Raw genomic sequence first — 19,796 nt, forward strand, 5'->3', positions numbered from 1 at the left:
CTGCAACTATCACATTTTCTTGTGAAAATGAGAATGAGATACAGTTTAACAGCCCCATATGAGTGTGCTTGAAATATTCTCTTATCTCTGTTCTTTGCAGTAAAGAGGAATCATGATAACAACACCTCCATTGACATCTCCCGCGCCAACAGCTTAACTGATGAACTGGACTACATGACTGAGGACCTTCCCCTGCCTATGGTGACTAACAAAACTCAGTAAGTTCCATAAAAATTCCCCCTCTGCTCTTCTCTGGAGTCCCCATCTCCCTCCGATCCATCACTCCGCACTGACCTCCATTCTTTGCTACATATAATACTGATTTGCCTACTCGTCATAGTACCTAAAGGCCTTTTGTCGGACCCGAGAGCCCCTCTAGCTGCTCTCTAAATGAAGTTGTTTTGTTGAACTCTCTTGAGGGTTAAAGCGACTCTTGAGGGCCAGGGCTGTATCAGGTACAGAGAGGTATAAAGGGGATTATCCCTTTAGTCTTGAGGGAATTGTCAAAGAAATCTTTCTCAATAGGTTGTAGGACATGTTAAGGTACCGGATGGCTTGTCACCACATGCCCTCATAGGATTGAGTATACACTGCTGTTGGTTGCTGTGTGAATTGCGAATGCGTCTTGATGGTGTTCCTTCCTCCTGCTGACCTGCTCATTCAAATGAGTTTCATTAATGTCAGCCAAAATGTAATTCTGATGTAATTAGATTTCCTTTGCTTCCTGTGTTAATGTGCTGTAGCACTTTTCCCCAGTATCCACAGACCAGTACTCCCTTATGGTGTTTTCACAAGTTTACACTATCAACAGTTACTATGAGTGTTCACATAGAAGCAAAGCCTTTGCACAGACAACATGTCAACACTATTGTTTGGCGTAATCCCAGTAGTGGGAGACTGCTAGAGTGCCTTTCCCACTGTGACAGAGCCGTGTAGCGTCATTGCATACAGATTAGGTGATTAGATACTGAGCAGACAGGTAATACCAAGTCCCATAGGACTACATACAGCAGGGTAGAGATTTCAATAGATTATGGGCTTAAAGTTTGAATTCTACACGGGGCTATGTGGTTATTCCCTTAATCCGTAGTGTACAGCCACTACAGTGAGCTACAGCATCCTGTAATGCCTCAGGTGACAGCTCATGTGCACTGAAGGCCTCAAGATGCACTTTGAGACATATTGACATGCAGTTTTTTGTTTGTGAGTGTGTGTATATATATATATATATTTTATTCCTAAGGAAAAAACATGCGTGAACTGGCTGCATTTTAGTTCATTTGGGTCAACAGAGAGTTAGTTTTAGTATTTGGTTTTCCCCATAATGGCTCACAGGTGTTGTTTTGATCAAAAACATTTATTTATAGTCATCAATGTCCTTTCTGACCAATCTTGCTGAGCATATGTGGGCCATTTTGTACTGTAACATACTGTATACAGGTTTTCAAATGGACTGAATTGGATTTGATGTGATAGCTACACAGTGTGGTCCTGTTTAAAGTATGTTTGTGTGAAAATGAGACTAGATCTTTCTATTATTTGATTAAAAATCCTTTTGTTACTTATTCTCAGTATGTAAGTTTGTCCTTATACTATAGATGTGCATCAATGGATGTTGTTCATAACTATAGTATTCCTGCCTAATAGGCATTCTTCTTCCTCTGTTAGCCCTGCAAATCTACAGTCACCTCTGCCACTCAGCTCCATCTCTGGCCTTTTGGCTTTTCTTATGCATTCTACATTCTCCTCTCTGTGCCCTCTTGAAAACAAAAAGCTTAGTGCACCTTTTGTACAGAGGAACACAGAGTCATTACCATGTAGGGCGAAAACCTTATACAGTTTCCCCAAATTTCCAGTTTTAGTTCAAAATATGTAAAGGCTGATAAAATGCTCTCTACCCACAGAGGATCGTCCAATACTTTCATTCAAGTAAAAACATTAACAAAACAAACTTTAGAGACAAGAGATATGAGCAGCAGAACGTTTCCTCTCTCTCTCTTTCTGTCGTTTGACCTGCCCGTTCGTGGCATTGGTCCAGGACTCTTTCTCCACACAGCACTTGAATTCCTCAAGGTACTGTACTGGCTCTCCCACGATTCTTCTTCTTCTCTCTTTTTTTCCCCTTTCTTCACCTTTCCACCCTTCTATCCACCCTGATCTTATCTGCTGGTCAAAGGGAGACCATGGAAATGTCAACTTTGACATATCATAGAAACCATGGCTAGCCACTGCCCAAACCCCTATTAATCATTGAAAATTTGATATGTGCGCCACTCCTGGAAAATGTGATTAAAGTCTCATACTTTATTTTCTGGGCTGTTTTTTCTTTTTTCAAATGGAACCGATTATTTTTTATTGGTGATTAAGAATAAGTCTGGTTCATGCTTGAAACCTTCTGACCAAACATTTGTCCTCACACATGTAGTGTCTGTACTGTATTAGTATCTAAACGTGTAGTGGCCATCCTTGTATCAAGGGAGATTTATTTAACTGAGATCTGATGCAGTGTGCTGATGTGTAAAGAAGTAACTAATTAAGTCCTCTGGTTGTGTATGTTGTGCCATTTTATTATGGACTGTCTCAGCTATGTCATTGTCACTATCATACATTATGAAATGATTGATAGAAATTTGGAAATTCTTCCTGTTTTTAATGTTCAGACATGAGGGAGGGAACCCTGATGGTTTGAGAAACTGTTGCACAACTTACTTACTATTCAAAGTGGCGGACATTGAAACCCAAAGCGCTGAATACTCAACTACATGTTCAGGTATGAGCTTGTTTTAAAACAATATGCAAAGAAACATATCATGTCTAATAATTCAGCCCTTGTTCTCCCAACAGAAGATGGCGCTACTCTTTTACAGTATGCAGGCAACATGCTGGCACAGTATGCCATAAAACACCACTTAGCCTGTTGTTTTAGGGGCCTGTTTGCTCATAATACTCCTAGTATCATTATCATTAATACAACCTTTGTTACAGTCAACTATACAGTGAACTATTTTATAACATTTTATGTTATGATTGGATCTAACACAGTTAATCACAGCAGAAGCATGTAGTCAGATTTTCTGCCAGTTAATTAATAATTCATGTCCCTTGAGCAGATGAAGGAATCATCTGGACATTCTTAAAAACAACATCCTTTTTTAAAAATGACTTTTGTCAATGATTGGAATCTGTCAAGGAACATTCAGCATGTTTTTTTAATTACATTTTTTGTGTGTGTGACTGACCATTTGCATGTGCATGTGGGAGTGGGACCGCTGGGTGTTAGTGCCTCAGTGTGTGAGAGTGAGTCTTCCAGCTACAGTGTCTATTTGTGTCCATTGCAGGGCTGCTGTGCCCATAACAGCCAAACTCAGATTTGGGCCATGCTGGGCACATTCCCATAACAGCTGGTTTGTTTTGCTCCTGGTGTCACGCCATCAAGGACAGAACTGGCATTTGGCATCCTTATCTGGATTTCTGCAGACAGCTACCGCATACACCCATACTGCCTGAGGCAACTTGCATACACACACACTGTATCAGTTTTCAGCTGTTTTCTATCCAGGTATTACAGTTTCTCCACACCCTCCAGCCTTAATGTAAATTTGACATGAGCTGGCGCTTTTCTCAGTTTAGTTTGGTGCTTGTTCAAAACAGCCTTTATTCTATATTTCTGGTACCTCTATCACTTCTATTTCTCTGTGACAGCTCTGGCTGGAACTGTTTGTTTGGCTTTGCGGAAGCAGACTACCCCTAAAATGAGTGTGTGTGTATGTCAACATCAATACAGCTGGTTGTGACGTCTCTGGGCTTCTGAAGAGGAAGTGGTGCAGGGCAGCGTCCGCACGCAATCATGTCTTTTTCTCCTCTGAACCCAAAACACACACACACACACTCACACACACACATCTACTGTACACAAACACACACAAGCATACTTTTCCCCTCTGAGGAGATAAATCTTTATTATTGCCTTGTTTGTTTGTTTAAAACCAGCTTATGGTGATTTGTTAGATTTTTTTGGAATATCTCAAGTAGAAAAAAAGCACATACACTTGTTCCACACCCGTCAACATAGTTCTTCCCTTTTTTACTGTAAACACTTCCTTCACTATTTGTTTACTTGGCCCTGTGTAAATGAGGCTTGATTTTGTTACGATTCGGTTTGATATGATACAGTATGTGTATACAGCAGTACACTTTGAGGATGTGAATGTCTGAGATTTACTGATTAACTGTTCAATGAAATCATAACAAACCCCAGCGGGGCTGCTGATCCTAAATCCACCCCAAAGCAGATTGACATTTACCCTCATGGAGAATAAGTAAATGTTTCCAAGTACACTTCTTAGACCCCAAACAGAGGAAAGCCTTGTTTAGCTGATTGCAGTGATTGTGTCCTATCTCTCTCTCTCTCTCTCTCTCTCTCTCCCTCTCTCTGCCTGCTCTCTGCTGTAATTCTCTTTTTTTCTCTGTTCACTATATAACTGCACCATCTCTCTGCCTCTCCGTGTACCCAAAATCTGGTGCTGCTAGACAGAGAAAAGGACCAGGAGAGTTATTTTCTCTGTCTAGCAGCACCAGATCAGTAACGTCTGTCATCTTGTGACCGGAGGCAGTTGCCCCTTCCTCCTGCTGGGTGTGGCCAGGTTCTCCGCCTGTCTCTTCCTCCTTCTCGTCTCCTTAGACCTGTAAAAGCCTGCATGGGCCACCTGCAGGCAACTCCTAATTAGTTCCCCTCTTACAAGTTAGCCAGAGATAAACAATGAAAACCCACTGCAGCGCCACAGGAGGGATTGCAGGCAGAGACACATGCATCATGGCCTGTCCGCTTCAAGTAGGGGCCTCTCTCTGCTGAGCAACTGGCGTCTTTTGTGCAGAGCTCTGAACAAATTGACTTTTTGTCTGTGTGGCCTCTGTATGCCTGTCTTTTACACTGTACTCTGATATTGATGGCACGGAGGGGTGTTTCAAACATATGGTATTTAGTCAAGAGGAAAAATCTAAAATGTATTCATGGTTTCTGTCACAGGAGTCTTTTTAAACCTTGTATATTGTCACTTTGACAAATGTTTGTGATATAATTTCCCCCCTAACAGCATGCCCCCCTCCTCAACTTTGTGCTCCAAAACATGTGCTGACCAAGAAGTTATTTTATGGGGCTTTATGCAAGATTCAACAGTGAATCTAATAGGAAAATATCCAATAAATCCTCTTAATATTTTTGGCTTCACTGCCAAGTATTAGAATGACAAACTAGACTAGGCAAGGGCCCCACTTTGGGCACATGCACAAGACACAAATGCACACACACACACACACACACACACACACACATATGCACACAGACGAACGGATGGGGAAAGATCCATGGCCTCCTGCCCTGCAGCAAGAAAAGCTGCCTGGGTGCTGCTGCTTTTTGAAAAGATAGTGAAAGAAACTAAGAAAGAAAAGAACAAATTGTGCCCTACTTTCTTGACTTTCTGCCAATTTCTAGAGCATAAAAAAGACAGAAAATAGTCTTGGTGCAGTAAAACAGCCACACACTGATTCATATTCTCTGGACAGCAGAGCTGTGCATGGAGGGATTCAGTAGTTAATCTCATTACAGACTCTAGGCTTTTTATGTGGTTGCTGACCTCCACTCTACCTTTACTCACTTGGACGTATTAGAATTAGTTTAATTGCTCTCACTTTTCCAAAATGCAACCAGCATAAATGTTACAGTTAAGCTGGCAGCACGGTCAAAATTTAAATTGGCTTGTTCTTACACGCAACATGTTGGTTGGGGGCGTTGGGGTGTGATTGCTGCAGTGTGTGCAGGCCTCTTGTCAAAACTCGTCAAAACTTTAACACAAATGTTCATTGTGCCTCCAATGTGCTGTGTCTGCATTTGGTAAACATTGTCATACGATTATCTAGAACAATTTACGTCTGGGCTTAAGGTGCATGTTTCTGGTTGACCTGTTATTATTCATATTATTTCCACTTATAGATGGATAGATGGAAGGATTGCGACACTAAGATAAATTCAATTTCAGGCAGCTTGGAGAGAAATTCATCCTTTGAAGCCCCCTGCATGCACAAGAATCTAACTAACAAGTTTCTTCTTCATTGAGGTTTAATGTGTTTCACGGTGCCACAAGAGCATCATAGCAATGCATGTGGTAAATCCAGTTTACTGAATGCTACACTTATTGCAGAAAGGCTTCTTCTCTTGTACTCTTGCATCACAGACTGGGAGTCAAACGAGGATTTGTCATTGACTTCCATGTGAAATTGAGGAACAACATGCCTGGCGGACAGCCTTGACTTACAAAGCTCTACCTCTTTGAGTCGTTGAGCTGAAAACCAGAAGCGTGTCCTATTTGTTTCTTCTGCATTGCATTAGACTGAGATGTGACTAGTCAGTTATGGGGCAACATGTAGCAGAACTACAAGTTGTTTTCAAAATTCAAATGAAAATCACTGACTGCAGGACACTTGACTTGTTCGTAGTGCGATTTAGCCACAAATGTCTATATGTACAGTTATACTTGGAAGCCTAACCAGACACCAACAATGTAGCCACAGACTACGTCTTCTTGTTCCAATTTTGTAAGGGAGGCCATAATGTCCAGTGCTACTGTTGAGGGTTATCGTGCACTTTTACCCATTTCTACATGATGGTTTGTGCCCCACAAACTGTTGCAGTAACAACTTGCACCTCATAGTATGCAAGTTTTACAAATGTAACTGCAGTTCAATTAACCCTGGGTTCTCTGTCACCTCAAATCTTGGTGAGTAGATTCTGAGCAGAAAACAGAATGATGAAAATATTTTATACTGGGGCAGCACACCATTATTCGTCATTCCAGGCCAAGTGACTTCTCTTGTATGACTTAACTTGCACATGCACAATATGGAGAGTATCCAGTGTTACAGCATAGCCTACTGCAATAAAAGTACTTTCTAAACAGTATTTATTTTGAGTGTTATATAGTTTACTTAAATGAGAGATACGTGATGCTTAGTACATGTAAAAAAAAAAAAAAAATTACTTGTAAAACAAGTTCTTGATTGGATGAGGGCACACTAATGTGAATCACACACTGTATACTACAGAGAAAAGATGATGCCGTGTGCTTTAAAGTTTTACTGTTCTTCCACAGAGAGAGATCATTGGCCACTAGAGCAAATTCTCCTACCAGGGCCAAAAAGAGAATCAGCAAGCCATCTTTTACGACATATACGCACCCAAGGCAATAAAAAGCATTTTCATAAAGTACTTAATTAAAGAGTGCATTTAGTCGGGCTTGACACTGGCCATCCTGCATTAATGAAGGCCCTTGTGCTGCTCTTGTAAGGGGTGAGAGTCTTTACTCCCCCTCAGTGGTGTTGGCGGTTCTGGGAGGGTTTTTATGGCGAGAGACCATCAGTGACTGGGAGAATGGCCCGCTTTATGGCCTCTGACCACAGGTTGGAAAATCCAGAGACTCAGCAAGCAAGCACTGCACAAAGAAACCGTCCAGACCAAATAAAAAGATACTCTCACCAACTCTGATCTCTAAATGCTGCATCCAGATCATTGACTGGTCTGAGTGCAGTGGTTGGAAATGATATGAGCGCCACTTTGGCTCTAGTAGCTCCACTTAAATCTGCCCAGATTGCACACAGTGATAGATTGAAGTGAGCCTATCACGGCATGCTGGTTTGGTTAAGTATCCTGATGTGGTGCCGTGGGATCACGGTTCAATCATAAATCAGCATGAGTAACTACCCATGGATCAGGCCAGACTGAGCAGCTTTCACAGCTGCAGCAAGCCAAAGATAGATCGGCAAACAAGAGTTGGGTTCATAACCCATAGTTCAGTATTAGTTTGTCTCTTGCTGGTGTATTGTGTGCTCTGTGTAAAAGGTGATACTGAAGACAGGTCTGTTGTTGTTTTTTCTTTCTTTCTCTCGAAAGTCGAAAGCTCAAACAAGACAAGCTCTTTGCAATGCTAGCAATTTAGCAATTCATGCTGGTTTTACTGTTGGACTCATAGTCGATTGCTCTGTTTAATAACCATATGATATACTCACAACTGAAGCTTACATTCACTCTAACAATGAAGAGCATTCCTGTAAATATGCTCCGAAATCATGGCTGACCACTTGCGTAGGTCTGGTTAACCTAACGCTATCTGAAAGACCAATAATGAAAAACAAAAAGTCAGTGGAAAGATTTGTGTCTGGAGCAGGAACTCCTACTGTATGTTTTTGCGTGTGTATGGTTTATGTGTGTGTATGTGTGGACTGGGGAGTGCATTTAAAATCTACAAAAAAAAAAAATCTGGCGGAGCTACCTTAGCTTTCCCCTGTGGCCTGCATTGCTTTGTCTTTGGCATCAGTGTCTGTTCATCACCACAAATGCATCACACACACAAAAAGAGCAGATAATGGAAAAGTAACTCAGGAAATTGCTGTTTTCAAAACATGACTCACCGAGCAGCTCTGTGATGTCATAGCCGCTCTGTCTTTTGTTTAGGGGCAAGACAAGTTTAGAAAAACTGGAAAAGTGTTTGTTTTGATTAGACCTGAGTGCTGTTAACAATTACACCCTCGCAGGACATTATTAATGACGATAAGTGTTTTGTTAGTTGCCTTCATAATTTAATCGTTCCATGCAGCTCTTTGTTCGGCTGTTTGGAATGTTTTTATTGATAATGTTTGTCCTAATGGATGGCAGCATTGTAACATTGAGGTTAAACATACAAATTAAACTAATGAACCAACATAATTATGCAAACTTAAATTATTAGGGCCCCATAATGGAAGTTTATTTCCACACAAACACACAGTCAAAAACAAACTGAAGATAAACTCCAGATGATTTGGAAATATTTTTTCTCGTCATTAATTATTGAAAAAAATGACATGAATTACTGAAGAGGAAGTAAGTAGTCTGAAAACAACATCACATTAATTACTGAAGAAAAAGCCAACAAACATTATCCTCAATACTTTTAGTTCTGGGACAGAGATCCATGCAAATAAGATTTTTATTTTTATAGTAGCAAGAAAGTACATTTTGCCAAATTTTTTTTTAAAACAAATATATAAAAATAAAACCCAGCATGTATTATGAAAATATAGTCACTCAAAAGAACGTACGGCAAAAAATACAGATCTTACTTTGCTAAAAGACTCATTATGACATTAATATTAACATGAAACAAAAGGGAAAAGATGATAGAAACAGCGGATCATTAGTTTTTTCAGTCATCTGTTAAGCGGATGCTATTCCAATGCATTTCTTCTTTAGGGGCCCAGTCCTGCACTAAGAATTGAGCAACTGGGTGTGCAAGGAACCAGATCACACAATATTTGGTAAAATATTTGGAGAGAGGGATTTTGTAAATTTGTGAATAGCACGCCAATAAGAAGAGGAAATGTGACTGCGCTTACATTTATCTATCGCTGTGTTTTCACTTGTAGCACAAATGTATTTTCACCTCTAAGTTTGAAGACACCATGATTAGTATGTGGCTGTTTATTTAGATTGCCTGACAGACTTCACAGTAGTCCAGGCCCTAATCCTGGCAACTCCTACTCTGACGGTAGCGAAATCAAAGTAAGGCCCAGCCCAGTCCTTACTTGGAGGATTCCCAGACTTGGTATAGATGCTTCCCTGTCTCTTAGAGGTGTGTCTCCCTCCCTGCTCCAATATTAGAGGCACCTGTATAAATACACTCTATCGTCTTTAGTGTGTGTATGTTTCTCTCCACGCTCTCCTCCTCCTCCTCCTCCTTCTTCTTCTCCTGTGCAGGGCTCAGTTTCTTCTTCACTCCTGTTAATGAAAACAGTAGTCTGCAGCAGCACCTGAGTGGCCTGTTTGTACAGCCAATCCTATAGCCTTCCACAACTCTCTTGGCCCTTTTTTACTCAACTCTCTCAGCTCTCGTGCTCTTGGGTTTTCAAATAGGCCAGCCGTGCCATTTGATGTGGGGGTTTATTCAGGTGTGGCGACCAATGCTGCCGCCACCCAGCCTCTGATGTTGCGTCCATCCGCAGCCAGGTGCCGGAGCTTCGTCAGAGAGCCCAGTGTTTCGGCCCTGGAGATGAATAGAGGGCCTGTTGATGGAGCTCGTCTGTGGGGCCCTGTGGTTTCTACCCTCTTACACGCAGAGGCAGGGATATGCTACTGGCCAGGGCGTTTACCTGCCGGAGAAGAGATGGGTTGACTAACGGGGAGCTACACTTCTCTGGCCCACGCTTTGACCACAGGGAAACTTATAATATGGTGCATATATTTATGTATGTCCATGTGTCCCCATGCGTACATGTGTTCCCACCCTGGCGAAGTGCCTGCCCCACCTGTCTGAATGAACACCTCTCTTTGTGTTTGAACTAAGGCTGAGTCCGGGTCAGCAGAGGTTGCATTGGCTAAAATGGGCCGCATGGCATCGCATCAAGGTTACGGCCTCTGATCACATTATGAAGTGGGAGGGTTTGGGTGTATTTTCTTTGGAGGTGTGATTATTCTAAAACATCTCCTCCCTTTATTTTAGATAGAGAGAGGTGGGTTATTTATATAACATTGGCATAAAGGTATTTTGGTTGGCTAAAATTGCATTAGAATATGCATTAAACACCCAATTTTGGAAGTGAAATGGAAACCATTCTTTAAGGAAAGCTCCACACTATGAATAACTTCACTGCAGGTTTATATTAGGCTTGCCAGAGAGGAATTTCAACGCTTTCTATTCACTTTGTACATCTTCAGGGTACCTGCAGGTCTTGAAAGTCTTAAAGCGTAGAATTCAATTTAAAAATTAAATATCTTCTTGCTTGCCGTAGACCGTAACATTAGTTCTAACTTTTTTTGTGTATGCCGTTGTGCAGGAGACAGTTTAGTCCTTTTTTATTAAGCGTCAGTCATTGCCATCGGACCTGTTGCAAACAGTTACTGCTAGTAACAGTAGCAAAAACTTAAATGAACTTAAATTAGTTATTTTTCAATTGGTTACTCCATCAATTTTCTTTTTTTTAAAAAAAAGTCCTGGTCAAGTTAATTGATTGATTTTATTACTAGGAATTATTGTTATACACAGTTCGGAAGTACTGAAAAAAATGTGATCGTGTGTGTGACCGTCACTAAATTCACTGTACTTAATGAATAATTGTAGACCTTACTGTCCCTACTGATTTTACCGCATGACTGTAAAAAAGGTGTTAAATTGCATTCCATGTGGTATTTAAAAGGTCTTAAAAAAAGTCTTAAATTTAATTAGGTAAAGACTGCAGAAACCCTGAACTTGTTGCTGAAAGGCATGAATAAAACAAAAGAAACAATTCAAAGTTACCTGTCATCAAGTTATGCATACAGATCAGAATTACTTTATGAGAATCAGCCAGTTTCAGTTGCTTTCATTTCATGATAGCAAAGTTTCTTTGAATGTGATTTCTCCGAAAGTTTCTATGCTTTCAATTGAACTCTCCCCCTCAAAACTTTTCTTTATCACTTTGACCACTGTGAAAGACAACAGGGGCCAAGAGTCAGTTACCCGAGTGCTGTCTCTATCACACCACCATCACCAGGCTTTGCACAGGTTTTATAGGCGCCACTCACAGCCACACATTTGCAGCTTCACCACAGTGAGTACAGTGGAATTCAGTGTGCTCTTTGCTTCTTAGAGAAATCCAACCACAGTGTTTCTGTGGTTGGATTTCTGACTAGATCTACATGTTGGCAATACAAAGAAAAAGATAAGCAATGTAGAGTATTAAAGTGAAGAGAGAAAAAGCCTTTTCTTGTTGCTCCATATAGTATTTTCACTTTATCTTGAGATAAAGACGCGGTCCCCAGGTTATCAGTCAAGACCTTAAATGCCTCTGGAGCCAGATGTTTTAAAACAGGGGAGTGAAAGAAAAGCTTTAAATCATGGAAGGGGAACAGGTAAGCCTTGGCCATGCGTCTGTCACCTCAAACTCCCTCTCTCTCTCTCTCTCTCACACACACACACACACACACACACACACACACACACACACACACACACTTCTTTCTACTCCCCCAGTGTATTTTTTCCACTGCTGTTAATAGGAGCCATATAGACCCCAGTTCATAATGAAAGACCCCCCAGGGGCCATGGCAGGGACTAATAACCCTCTAAATAAGTCTCCTCTAGTGCTGAAAGGCCGGCCTCTTTATACTACAAGTGTATATGTGCTGTAAAGTCTTTTCCAGCCTACTACTGTAATTTTATGGCTCTGTTTTATCCTTTTCTTTCAAAGCCTGTCAGAGAAATTGGGAGGGGAATCAGAGGGTGTCTGTGGATCAAAGTGCTGTCGGCCCTCCCGGTTTGAGGCTCTGAGAAGTTGTAAAAATGCATAAAATAACATTAAATATCTTGGATGTTTTATCATTTTTTAGAGTTGAGTTATAACAATTAATGGCTTTATATGAGGGGCGCGTGTCAGAGCCATAAAATTAAATCAGTGACAGTAAAATTCAGGATTTCTGTGCTTTGAAGGAGTATTTGTATGCAATTGGTGCAGATAGTGTTCATTTTGTGTTTGTGTGTGAATAAACTGCTGAAGGCCTCTGCTGGCTGTATAATGAAGAGAGGGTAGAAGTCATACTCCAGTTACATGAAATAAACACTAACTAAATAATAAAATAGAATATAAATATAAAAAAGACAAACAGTGTGCACTGATTACATCTTCCAGACCAAACCATTCTTGTGTTTTAGATTCCCCAGCATGTGTTTGAAAAGGAGGACGACACTAAATTGGGTAGTGTGATCTCATCACAGATATTTCGATGGTAACAGAGATGATAATATTGTTCCACAGTTAGCTCACAGAAATACTGTATATACCACATGCTGGTGTTTGTCTGAGCAGGGCAGGGTGGTACACAGTTAATGTTACAAAATGAGTCACAGGGTGGGGGTGGAACAAACTGTGAAACATCAAACAGCCTGATTTACTCTGAACAGATCTACCAGATAGAAAATGTTTCTAAAATCATCTGCATTTGGGCATAATTAAAACTGCTGTAGCCAGGATTTTACACATGCAAGTACTTTACACTAGTGATATATTTAGTACCACAATACTAAAGTAATAATGCAAAAAATAAAACTGTTTTATTTTTTTTAATAATTTCAGTAACATTTTGATATTTCAGGTTTTTTCAGGTTACATTTTCTGTGCGTTTTTTGTTTTATTCATTTAAAGACAATACTGTGTCCTAGACTTTCCCCACATGCTTGATTAAATTGCTATGAATAAAAATCTCATAGTGAAATAATGAAAAAAAGTCTAATTCAAGGCTGCTGAGCCTGAAATTATTATTATTATTATTATTATTATTATTATTATTATTATTATTATTTGTAACAGCCTTTAAAAAAAAAAGTGTATCTTTTAACTGTAAAATGTAAAAGCACCTCTGGTCACCAAAAATAAAGATTCTCAGAAAAAATGACCCTGGTTCCTTAATGGTGGCTACAGCAATCATAATCACACCAGTTTTTAAAAAAATTAAAAAATATGTAGTTTTGTTTTAACCCATTGTACAATGTAAAATAAGTTTAAAAAGTGGTCCATGTAACTGAAGGTGAGACAAATAATTAAACTGTGAAAATATAGTACATCTTAAATCTCTTAAATCACAAAACTGCAGGGAGGTCAACAGTATTTCAACAAGAGGTTTAGTCTTCTAACAACACTCTAAAGCACACCAAGTGTGCTTATGAATTTCTAAAGTATAACAGAACTAACTAGACCAACATGGTCATGTATGGTTTAATATTGTCGTATGCAGATGTTTTTGTTTATGCTTGTTTTGTTAGTGATAAAGAGATTACGTTGGACTGAAACGCTGAAATAACACAACGGCGTATAAAAAGCCAAACGTCAGCAGGACTGTGTGTGTGGAGGAGGGGAGCTGAGTTTGAAGAGTGAATAAATTCCCCTCTCTGACCAGCAGGCTGTGCTGTAGCAACATCACTCCTCTGCTCCCTTCACTTCTCTTCACTGACAGGCAGACTACAATCACTGAACTCTTTTTTTTGTTTGTTTTTGATTATTTAGTCTAGATTTAATAATTCTGCCTTGGCTGGATTTCCACAGGGAGTAAGAAGGAAATGGTAAGTGTAGGGTTGCGCTCAAGTGGAAATGTCCTCGTCGGGCTGTTTTCATGAGTTTGGTGTCTGCAGTTGGGTGTGCCCATTACCGAGACCATCAACACCACCACCACCATCACTGCTGCTACCCTGGTCAACCTCTCCTCTGCCTGCAGCTCATTATTATGTTTCTATCCCACTTTTCCGTTTTGGAGCAAGACAGGAAGTGAAAAGGAGAGATGCAGGAAAATAATTGACAAAACCACACTTTCCCTCCTCTATTAAAGCTGTGTTTTTCTTATTGCGGTCCAACAGTGTTCAGGTTTTTTTGAATCAGGCTTTCTGCTTTGGTCTAGCTGCGAACAATAGCTGTGGTGTGCCAGTTCCCAAACAGTTGATAACAGTTTGGTTTGAGATAAAGATTCTGAGCAGGCACTTTTATCTTTGAATATAGAGCTATCTCGGTTGGGGTAAAGGACTGATCAAAAGCTACAGAGTGTGTGTGTGTGTTTGCATGTGCATGTGTGCACTGCGTGTTTCTCTGAATTTGCAAGCTCCATTTGGTTTGTCACTCCAGTATTTACAACATTTTTCCTGACTGTAGGTCAAGTCACCTCCCTGCTTTCTCTCTCTCTCCTTCTGTCTGTCTCTTTCACGTCGGGCCTGGCCTCATTACAAGTCCTAGCAGTTGTCAGTTTCAGGAAATGCACTGCGCTCTGTTGGGAAGTGAGGTATCTGCCTCTGGGCCAGCCGCCTTTTTTTTTTTTTTTTTTGTAATTTTTATCGCTGCTTACGGGAAGCAGAGCTCCTCCGTGCACACAGGACTGTTCACTCAGCCCTGTCCTCTGTTGCTGTGATTGTAGTCAGGATGATACATATACTGGCTGGATGAATAGATAGGTATTTAAATGAATGGATAGCTGGGTGGGTGGATGCAGCACTGTGATCCACTGCCCTCTTGTCGTCTGTGTGTTCATGCATGCAAGCCCTTATTGTACATGTGTACACACACACTGCTTCACACACTCAAACCAAGCACTGTACTTCTCGCAGTGTTCCAAATGTTTTTACACTTTGTTTGACTTGTGATTGCCACAGGGTCCATATTGTTACTGCTGAGCAACGACTTCAGCCCGCTGTCCACCGCACCACCCACACCCAACCCGTACATACACACACACACATACACATACATACATACACACTTACCTCTTTACACCCCCAAATAGTGTATCAGATTAAAAGCCTATAGAACCAGCCTCACATGATCGCTGCAGAAGTGTTCAGAAAAGCAACGAAAACAAAGCCGTATGTTTTTGGCCGGGGGCTTGAGTGTGATGTATGAGTAGGTGTGTGTGTGTGTGTGTGTGTGTGTGTGTGTGTGTGTGTGTGTGTGTGTGTGTGTGTGTGTGTGTGTGTGTAGGAGTGGGGAGAGCAGCTTGAGTCCAAACAGGATATTGTAGTACATGGGGGCACAGATTCTTCCTGCGGCAGTTTGGCTCAGTGGGTTCAGGACAGACTCGACGACGAGCCAGCAGCACCCCCTACGTTGTTTCACACACACACACACACACACACACACACACACACACACATGTCCTAGCCTCCTATGAGATAACTGACTCAATAGCCAGCCTGCCTTTCTACAAGGGAAACAATGTTATTGGACTCAGTGACAGCTTCCTGAGAAGGGAGCAGGGTCCATGGAAACAGAATAAAAACAATCAGTCAGTTTCATATACTTTCATATATAAGTGCTGGGAAATCATGAGGAAAATAAACACGGGTGAATGCAAATCATTTACACTAAACACATTATCTCAAGCTTCACATTTTAAACTACATATGCGTGTGAATAAATTGCAGTTTAACATTTTGGAGTTAATTTGCTCTCTCAAACATTTAACCTGCTTATTCTTGGCTTTGGCTCGGAGTACATAACTAGTTGGCCTTGGACTTTACATTTAATGTTTGGCTCCGTGCAAATCGCACCACAGTGGACTGGATGCGATCTGATCAATCTGTCATTCCATAGAAACCATTTGTCAGGCATGTTTTTTCAAAGGTAACACTTAAAGCAAGAAAACTTCAACTTGGGAGATGTTATTTAAAGAATAGATTCAGGGCAGTGTACTAGAATAGCCTTGCAGCAGTCAACTCTTAGTACAGTTTGATACAACTGACTCTGTGTTGCATTTTCCACGCGTATTCTAATGGAGTAAAGAGTTAGGCATCCCCAGACTTTCTCCTTAACACAGTTTGTCATTTGTGCACAAACTCCAGATCGGAGTGGGGGGTGGGGGGCAAGGAAAATGTCTGTGCGAGGCAGAGGGAGGGTGGAACGGATTCACCTCGTGTTTGAAACTTGGAGAGGAAAGACGAGGGCGAGCGGAGTGCAGTGTGTGTTGGTGTAAGCAGGGGTTCATCTCACAGGGTTGTCAGGAGCATTAAAACAAGCAGTTTGTCAAGTGCCAAAGCCGGCAGCACCCGTCCACTTACTCCATCCTGGGTGTTTCATCCGTTACACTGCAGAGGCAGACTGACTGAGAGTGTGTGTGTGTGTATAACTGCATGGAATTTTGTGTGTCTTTGTCTCAATAAATAGACAGACAGACAGGGAGCTGGATAGTATTGAGAGAAACATTTCTGTGCACCATATGCATACATCTTAATCTTAAACTTAAATATAAACAGTGAAACAATTTGGGCAGAATGTAAGTCAGGGCTAACTAAATTATTAGTTTTGGGTTAAGACCAATAATTTCCATTTTCCTTAACTCCCTGTATTTTGCTGTGTTTCTTGGTAACTCTATAAAACACTGTTTGGACAAGAAGGCAGACGTTATTTGCCTAAATTTTATTAGTAAATATGACTTAATGAGCTCTGAGTTTCCATCCTTTTTGAGCCATTTGCATTTGGTCATTTGTGTGCTATGAAATCTAAATCAATTCCTCATTTGTTACTTAACACAAAGTATTTTGTATTGAAACAAAAGAGCCATAATGTTGTTATTTATGGTGTGCTTCCAACAAAGTTGTTTATGAAACAATCAGTAATGATCATCAATTTGTTCTGTGGAATCTGGAAAGAATTTTCATTCACTGTTTTGTGTAAAAACTTGGCAAAAGAAATTCATTATTTAGTCAGCCTAATAATGCACGTATACAATGGGAATAGTTTAAATTTATTCAGCCCATGATGTAAATGATGATGATTTTTGGTGCACATCTTTGTAGTTCTGTAAAGTTATATTTTTAAGTAATTAGAAAAACTAACCGCACACTCAACTTGCAAAAATATATTCAGGGATGTTTTATCAACACAGACGAGAGCAACACATTTCAGCTCATGAGCCTGATGACGCCCTAATAGTTAAAGATCCTTGAATATATTTTTGCAGGTTGAGTGTGTGGTTTGCATAACACAAACACTTTTTTTTCTTTTTTTTCTGATCTTGCAATTGCCAGCATCTCCAACCCTGAAGTGCATGCTGTGCGTAAAGCTTTTTCTCTCTCATCCACTGATTTATATACTCAAACGTCAACATGGACGTTGTGAAATGTTTTTTTTTATTATTCAAAATAGAAAGGAGTTGAAGACATTTCAGTGATACTATGTATACATAAAAACAACAAGGCCTCACTCACAACCCACTTAAGAAAAACCCACCCATGACCTTATTTCTTTTAATCGTGGGTCATTCCTCATGTGTGCTTACTTAATTGCCAAGGTTATGACTGATGAAAGATGAACCCATCCCACTGCCTTTGCTGGGAGTAGATTCATACTAACCCCCAAGCAAGGAAAAGCAATAGGAAGCCAAAGCAATAAAAGGCTTTGACATTGATGGGCCTGTTTCCCAAACACTTAGGACCTTAAGTCGTCTCCTCTCAAGTCTGGCTGGAGGGGCCGGGGCTCCACTTCTTATTGCTGTGTCTGACCAGAGTCGCCATGCCCCAGAGAGGGTCGACGTTTGGTCTTGGCCCCTTAGTTCCTGTCTGTCTGTCTCTGTCAGCCACTGAACATGCTACAGAACTTGGCGTGGTGGTGGGGTAAGTGGGTGAGGAATTTCTGTGTGTGTCGAAGGCCTTCAGCAAACAGCCCTCACAGTGTGAAAGCAAATACAGAGACCTGTTCTCTTGTGCAAAAAAAAAAGCACTACGTCTGACAGTCTACTGATTATACACAAGTGCAAAAGGGAACAAGGGGAAGACTGGTGATAATAAACAGAAAGTACAGTATAGTAAAGGAAGAGTCTCCTGACAAACAAAACCCGACAAATCAGAAATGAAAACGACTGAATTTATTTTTCCTCTGAACTCTGTGGCGTGTGGTGAACAAAGTTACACGCGTCTGTGCAAAAACATGGAGGGTAGCCACAGAGATATAGTCATGTTCAGCATAAGAAAAATGACTTGGCTTTATTTTCATGTTACTTTGAGAGGATTAAAAGCCAACACAACCTCTTTTTTTTTTCCAGGTTGCTGTTGAACAACTTCTTAACCCCCTCCGTCCGTCCATTTGGCTTTACTGACTGGATTAGGTTCATGCACAAGGCCCCTACTCATGCCAGTGGATTGCTTATGACAGGCCCTTATGCAGACACCTTGACTGCCATGAGCAATTACTTTAAATACACAGGAGAGGGCCAGAGCTGGGCTGACCTGTGGGATGGTGAGAGGTAGATGGGGGGGGGGGGGGGGGGGGGTAGAGAGACAGAAGGAGAGAGGCGCGTATAGAAATATAGAAACACCCCAAAGCTACTTCTAGATTACGTGGAATTCTGTGTTTTTGTCCTGAGCAACACTTAAAACCACTTTATGTCACGAGTGAAAGTTTTGTTTTTTTTAACTCTTGAAATGGCATGCAGTTCTGTGAAACATGTATAAAACCTTTAGCTGTCATGTGTAACCAGATAGCATTCACACTGCATTCATGCAGCTGAAACTGTCTCTTCCCCAGGGGTTCTTACAACCTGTTGCGTAAGCGTTACTAAAATCCATCTACGTCTTTGTTCATTGCTAGAGTTCAGATAGACTTACCTGACAGTGGCAGGACTGACAGCAGTCCTGATCCCTCCCAGTCTCCTCGAGCCCAGTCTGTCTGTCGATCAGGTTTCATACAGATCTGGACTAGCTCTGTTACACTACAGGCCTTGTCCCTGCTGCCGGGTTTTTGCTGGCTCTGCTCTGTTTCACCTAAAATTAGGGAGGGTCCTCAGACACTGAATGGGCACAACGAGTGCAAAGGGTTCACTGGGTTGTTGATGTTGAGAGTATAGTTTGCAATGTATATGAAAGAAAAAGACTTGTTTCTTATGAGGCTGTGACAGGCAGTGGTGCTTTTGGTGTGTTAAAGTGTTGATACCACATCCATCACTCTGTTAGTCCAGGTTGTGGTTATATGGTTGTGTAGGGGGAAAGCTCTTATTTTTATTTGTAGATTTTCTCCAGAAGTGCAGTTGCTGCACTTGCGCAAGATAACATTGTACTCTTCAAGTTTATTGTTGAGTTCTGGGCAACATCGCTAAAAGAAGAGAGGCGGGACAAGAAACATGAGCAGTCAGATGATCAGACAGGTTTTAAACAAACCATCACAGTTTACAGACCAACTCATAGGTACAGCTTTGACCTACCTTACTTAATTTAGTATGCCATACATTTTGGGCGTGGATGCTTTCAGTTTTTTACCTTCAAATAAAG

The 19,796-nt window shown here is 40.9% G+C and overlaps 1 protein-coding gene across 1 annotated transcript in view; it reads left to right on the forward strand.

Annotated features, from left to right (window-relative positions):
* kcnq1.2 (potassium voltage-gated channel, KQT-like subfamily, member 1.2) overlaps positions 1 to 19,796 on the forward strand; it is a 144,883-nt gene that overhangs the window by 29,282 nt on the left and 95,805 nt on the right. Inside the window, exons 13-14 of the mRNA XM_070907431.1 lie at positions 101 to 218; positions 2,005 to 2,073. Coding sequence (XP_070763532.1) covers positions 101 to 218; positions 2,005 to 2,073 — 187 coding nt within the window. The remainder of the gene's footprint in view (positions 1 to 100; positions 219 to 2,004; positions 2,074 to 19,796) is intronic.

This window comes from Enoplosus armatus, chromosome 6, assembly GCF_043641665.1.
Source record: "Enoplosus armatus isolate fEnoArm2 chromosome 6, fEnoArm2.hap1, whole genome shotgun sequence".
Taxonomy (NCBI): Eukaryota; Metazoa; Chordata; class Actinopteri; order Centrarchiformes; family Enoplosidae; genus Enoplosus; species Enoplosus armatus.